Below are 6,913 nucleotides of genomic sequence, written 5' to 3'. Positions count from 1 at the left end.
CAGCGAGGTCTCAAGCTTTATAGGATTATGCTCTTATTTCAGAAGATTTATTACAGATTTTTCTATTATTGCAAAGCCACTTTACGATTTAACCAGAAAAGACAAGAAGTTTGCTTTTAATACAGAAGAACTAGATGCGTTCACTATACTTAAGGAAAAGTTAATTGAATCCAATTTTAGCAATATATGATCCAAGAGATGAGACAGAGTTGCACTGTGATGCAAGCTCATTAGGTTATGGCGCAATATTATTACAAAGGAAAAGGGATAAAAATTTCACCCTGTCTCTTATTTTTCGAAACGTACAACCGATGTGGAGTCAAGGTACCACAGCTTCGAGTTGGAAACTTTAGCAATAATAAACGCATTTAAAAGATTTCGAGTTCGTGTGCAAGGAATTAGATTCAAAATTGTGACTGATTGCAATTCGTTAACTTTAACTTTAAATAAAAAAGAAATAAATCCCCGTATACCAATATGGGCTTTAGAGCTTCAAAACTATGACTATGAGCTTGAGGACAGATCGGGAAAAAGAATGCAACATGTGGACGCACTGAGTCGAAGTAATAGGATTCTTGTAATTGAAACAAATACTTTCGAAGAAAATCTAATTATATGTCAAGGAAGAGATGAAAATATAAATAGAGTTAAAGAAATGTTATTAAATCAAGAGGATGAGCACTATGAACTACGAAATGATGTCGTGTATAAGAAAAGTAAAGTTCTACAGTCAATGGAAGAAAATGTTCTGTACAAATACCATAACGAAATGGGGCATGTAGGAATTGACAAAGTAACGGACCTCATAAGTAAGAGTTATTGGTTTCCAGGTATAAGAAAGAAAGTTGAGATTCACATATAGAACTGCCTAAAGTGTATAGCATTTTCTAATAAAACAGGTAAAACTGATGGTTTTTTACATCCTATTCCAAAAGGTACAAGTCCGTTTGAAGTTATTCATATTGATCACTATGGTCCGATAAATAGCAATGAAACGAATAAAAAGCACATACTAGTAATAATTGACGCATGTACAAAATTCACCAGATCGTGCAGTAGACCTAAAAACATAATATCTGATCGAGGCAGCTGTTTTACGTCAAAGGAATTTGAGGAGTTTGTTGAACAAAACAATGTAAGGCGTGTTAAAATAGCAACAGCTTCGCCAAAAGCTAACGGGCAAGTAGAAAGAGTCAATAGAGATTTAGGTTCAATGAAAGCAAAGTTAACAGACGTAGAGAATAACCAACCATGGCACAAAGTTTTAGACAAAGTAGAGTTTACAATGAATAACACAAAAAACCGAAGTTTGAATCAATACCCAAGTGTAATGTTGTTTGGGGTTAGACAGAGGGTTGTTATATTGATAGTTTAAAAGAAAATTTTATCGATGAAAGTCAAGAAATTTTGCACAAAGACCTAAACGAAGCTTATATATGCCAGAAAAAAGCGCAAGGATATAACAAGACTATGTTGATTCAAAACGACAAAAACCGCAAATATTTTCTAAAGGAGATTATATTGTTGTTCGAAATTTTAACTCGCAGCAGGGCGTGTCCAGTAAGTTAATTCCCTAATTCAAAGGGCCTTATGTTGTGTCCAAGTTGTTAGATAATGATAGGTACTTTATTGAAGGCGTGGAGAACTTTCAGCAGTCACAAGTGCCATATTCGGGTATATGGGCGGTGCATAATATGAAACCCTGGCTTAATGGAAAAGACAAAGTTGATGTTAATGATAGTCCAGATATAAAAGATAAGAAAATTGATCCTGCTGATGAAATTAGCAATACAAACAAAATTATTGTAAATAAAAACGAAAGTAAAAACATAGAAGTAAACGACAATTGTAAAATAAATATATATGGCCAAAGTAGCAGTGTTACTAGAAGTAAGTCAACGAGTATGGGGAGATTCACATAGTCAGGACGGCCGAATTGAAGTAATAATAACTAAGTAAGCAACTACTCTTAATAAACATGGCCAAAGTAGTTTTAAGTTATATAGCTACGTTATATTTTAATGTGTGTGTAACCCTGGATATATTTTGTGTGTGCTATCCCTGGTTTGTAAAAGTATCGATGTGTTTTGCATCCCTAAAAGAAGACGCACGAAGAAGAGAGCGGGGCATTCGAAAAAGCGTGGCCGGTGCGATCAAACGAAAAAGCTGAATAAAAGATAATTAAATTAAAACAGAACAAAGAACACTATAATCAATATATTTTTATTTAAAGTAATGCAATAAGCAAAACATAAATATATAAGGAAAGTAGAAAGATAATACCCAGAATGGGTTAAGTCGATACTAAGACAGTGGACTCCACTGCTAATATACTTAATAAAAGTAATTTAAAACGAATTCGACCCCCATTTAACAAATATATTGTTGTTGATAATTGTTATAATTTTGTGTGCGTATATTGTTTAAAGAGCTTATATTTTACACAATAGGTCTATAACAAAAAGGGATTAAGCCAAGCTAACGACAATAAACGAAAAAACCATTATCATAAAAATATATTCAAACTAATAAACAAATATAAATATATATACACTGATTAAATAATTATAAATAGAAATTTATTGATTGACTAAAAAAAAATGTATTAAAATCAAAAAAAAAATTTTAATTTCGAAAAGGAGCATATACGACTGTAAAAGAATAACATTAAAAAAACAGATTTTGAGAATAATCCAAAACAAAGCAAAGTGTCTTTTAATTTCTAGTTTTCAATATGAATATATGGATTGGTACGGACTAGGTTTTTCCCTCCTTATTCACTGCTACTACTGTGAAAAATTATAGAGTATTCTCAAAAATAAAAATACACCCAACGTAATGACAAATTAATGTACTAACAAGAAAGGAAGCAAACTTCTACAAGCCGAAGTTCATATTTCCTTGCAGCTATTTGAAAAATTAAATATTCTTGAAAACATTAAAATTATGATTTACTTGCGTATATGTTTAATAGCATCGAAGCATTGATGATTTGCAGCTCCATTATTCAATAGTTCCTATCGTTTTCCGATTTTAATAGAATTAAAAACGATATTCTAAACTGTAAAATTATTAATCGGTCAAAAAATATTTTAAAAAAATTACAAAACACAAAAGTTAAATTTAAAAAAATTTGTTTAATATTTTTATTGTTTGTATGGAATATGATATGATCATTCGATTTTGATGAAATTTAAACCGTAACTCTGAAATATTTAACCATTACTATATGTCGAAGAACTAAAAAGATGAAAAAACGGTAAAGTTATAACTTTTTAAAATTTATTTTTCCGATTTTCCCTATGGGAGCTTTATGCTATAGTCGTCCGATCCGGCTCGTTATGAACTACCTGCTGTTATGAAAACCAGCAAACGCAATGGAAATATAAACTTAATTTTAAATAAGTAATACACATAGACACGTAATATATTTTTAAATATATAGAATACTTATAGTTCTTAGGATGGTAGAACAAACCATTATTAAAATTGATATTTGGAACTATTTGCGAAAGCTGCCTTCACTTAAATCAGGAGCCTTAAAAATACGTTTGTTTGTTGAGTTTGTTTTCGTAATCACAGGAGTTCAAAAAGCCCTACAAAAAAAGTCTGAAACAGATTATTCGGTCAGTGCAAATTGCCAAAACGAGTGATGAGGCGACCCGGGAACGCAGCCTTCAGAATTTCGGTTGTGGTTCGCGCAGTGTGTGCCGTTGCTCCGTCCTGTTGGATCTACAAGTCCTAAATCGTCCGATTGCGGTCGAAAAAAATCGATTGTGATGTCACTATCGCTACACCGTTAACTTTTGTCGTTTGAATAGCTGCGTTCTCGAAATCACTACGAACCATTGCAATCACGTTGAGCCTTTTTAATGGTTCCTGGTGAATCACTTGTGGATTTTGCCCCAAAACGATAGTTTGGCTTGTTCACGTGCTTAGGTGGAAATGAGCCTCATTGCTTATTCGCGCTGCGCCAACACGAATTGTTACGCAAAAACTGCATTAAGAAGTGAAGTTTGTGCGCAATCTGTCAAGTAGTTTGCTTACAGTCGCTGGTATCGTCAGTCAATGTTCTGCTTGCTCATATAGTCGTCCGATTTTAATGAAATTTAAACGGTAGTTGAGTTAAAGTCTGCCAATTCGATCACCTAAAATTCGTAGGTTCGATTTTCATGGAACTCTTTGGCTTTTTGGGTTTGAGAAATTGGAAGTTTAATGGAAGTTACATTTTAAAAGTCAATTTTGGTCACGTTTTTAAAAGAATAAAATTTTCTCTTTATTTAATAACTTCTGATTGGTAGGAGCTATCTTGATGATTTCTTCAGCAATTAGTGCTTAAAACTATTTGTTTGTCATAACAAGTAGTAAACTTTTTTTTTTGTAATTTGTTTTTCTTTAAAATAAAAACATTTTACAAGAGTTCTTTGAGACGTACATAGAAATGTTAAACATTAAATGTAAAATCGGACGACATTCGGAAAAATAAATGGATAACATTTTAACTTCGCTTCAATTGTTTTGAATATACATCGATACATGGTAATTATTTTTTCAGATTTCCGGTTTTAATTTTATTAACAAATGATCGAATAATTTAGCGGAAAACCATAATTGCTTCCCTGTTGTTAAACATACAAATCTGAATGTTGTTGTATTGAAGAGTATTTTATTTATGAAATAGCTGCAACGGTATATAAACTTAGGCGTGCCGAAGTTAGCTCCCTTTCTTGTTTTTATTTTTAAATTAGTTTACAATTTTTAAATAAACATTAAACATTAAATAAACAATAAAACATTAAAAAACTTTTTCCCAAAACTTATTAGTAAATAAGAATTTTTTTAACGAGCTACGTTTGAAAGCGTTTTATGGAAAAAAGCTCCAAAAAGTTTGGTTTACAATTACTTAATTTCACATTTTTTGATGAAAGAAAAATAATTCTAAATATAAGACATTTTTTTCAGAATTCAGGCCAATTTTTATTCTAAGTGTAGTTAAACATTTAGGTATGTTCTTTATTAAACCCATTAAACCCTTGATGTACACTTAATGGTTTCGTGTTGCCAAATTTAACTGAAACTCATAATATTGAAGGGTACTTCATTTCCGTGCCTCTAGCCTAATTTTCTGGAATGATATCAAAAATTACAAGTTCCTTGCAGCTAAAGAGATTCGATTATTATTTCGATTTACTGCTAGCGAATAAAACGCGCTCGGAGAGCAAGCTACCGGCTTATGACTCAATTGTGTAAAATAAATACGAGACTCTTCCACCAACTTATCTGCCCGCCCTTGTGTCATGACGAGTAAAAACACACTCTCTCCTCTCTCCCGCTTAAAATTTTGTTTCTGATTTCTGCAGCCTTTTGTGGTGGGCGATCTTCCCCATAAAAGCTTTGTACTGGGTGCTCGGCTGTCAGTTGATGTTCCACAGCGCAACAAAACGAAACGGTTTCTTCTCGAGTCAACGCATATTTTGGTAAAAGCTGTGAGTAAAGAGACCCGACTCAAATCTATACAAAAGTTATCTGCGTAAAATATTGTTCGCGACAGCCATAATTTCATTCCAAATTGAGCGCCAGTGTCAAGAACAGATCAAAATAGATATAGTTAAAGAAGATTTTTAAAAATAACTAGTGGAAGATTGGAGTAGCCCCAAATGTGTGTTCCAGAAATAAATAATACTAAATTGGGAAAACGCATGTGTGACCCATTTGAGGTGTCGTATGTTGAGGAGCATCAAAGATGCAGGTCGTCAAGTCTGTTTAACTTATCAATATAAACCGGATGAAATGGGAACTCAGGGCCACTTTAATTTAATTATGGGAACAAAAAACAATTAACACCCAAAATGAACAGTGAATTATAAACAACAAGACTGTTTTCATGGCCTGGTCCCGAGTAGTGCGCGCATTATCGCATGATTGACCTTTGCCGACCCACGGTCCGGAACTGGTGCGATAATCTTAAGTTACGGTCTGAACTAGATTCGACATCCACTCGCTATGAGCGCCGAAAATAATCATACTTAGGCTTAATAATTCTAATTTTAAACTTTGCGGGAGCACCATCTTCCTTCTGGAATATTTACTGTTCCTTATTCACACGGGTTATTTTTGCATGTTATTCTTATTTTCCAGCTTGAAGCGGCATGAAAATTTTGGGAGTGCTCTCCTTGCTCTTGGCGGTTGCCATTTGTCAGAGCTACGAGAGCTATCAGCAGTCCAATTTTAGATCTAGCTTGTCGTCATCCTACGGCGATGGAAAGACCCCACAGTTGGTACCGCAGCTTAGTTCTTGGGCCTCCGCGCACTTCAACGAAGTGCGAGAGCTGGCCAACCAATTGAAACAGAAATTCAACGTTTTTTCCCAAAAATCGGCTAGCTTTGGCTACTTATCGCCGTGGAGTGGTAAGTTTTATTGACTTATAGAATATAAACCAACAAATGAAAAAAAAACGGGGATATAAAATAGTTTTTGTCATATTGAAGAGTAACTGCGCTCTTAGGTAAATTTTAAGTTAAAAAGAGGAAGTTTCAAAATTTTCAACACTAAGTTTAAGATGATCAAAGTATGTAAAACTTAGAAGAAAAGAAAATATTCAGTAATAACAAAATTAAGTTCCTTTAAATCTTTTAACTATCTCTGATAATTACATGATTATACCCGTTACAAAATGTTTAAAATAGTAATGTTTTCAATAAAAATTGTTATCCTATACTTTAAAACACCCTACGATTAAACAAATCTTTATTTATTAATTTATTTGTTTACCTAAAGTGTTTTCTAAATAATTTAAAAAATATATATATAAAAATAAAATAAATTTAAATTCACAAGCCGAGTTTCCCGACTGTTAGATACCGTTACTTAGTTACAGAATATATTCGTTTGATTATTATTATTTTTCGATTT

The 6,913-nt window shown here is 32.8% G+C and overlaps 1 protein-coding gene across 1 annotated transcript in view; it reads left to right on the top strand.

Annotated features, from left to right (window-relative positions):
* The first annotated feature begins 5,381 nt into the window (after window positions 1–5,381).
* Window positions 5,382–6,913, top strand: part of LOC108141926 (tiggrin) — a 61,705-nt gene continuing 60,173 nt past the window's right edge. Inside the window, exons 1-2 of the mRNA XM_041708817.1 lie at window positions 5,382–5,486; window positions 6,139–6,408. Coding sequence (XP_041564751.1) covers window positions 6,150–6,408 — 259 coding nt within the window. The 5' untranslated portion in view covers window positions 5,382–5,486; window positions 6,139–6,149. The remainder of the gene's footprint in view (window positions 5,487–6,138; window positions 6,409–6,913) is intronic.

Source organism: Drosophila elegans, unplaced genomic scaffold, assembly GCF_018152505.1.
Source record: "Drosophila elegans isolate 14027-0461.03 unplaced genomic scaffold, ASM1815250v1 contig_397, whole genome shotgun sequence".
Lineage (NCBI taxonomy): Eukaryota > Metazoa > Arthropoda > Insecta > Diptera > Drosophilidae > Drosophila > Drosophila elegans.
This window is presented reverse-complemented; position numbering and strand designations above follow the sequence as displayed.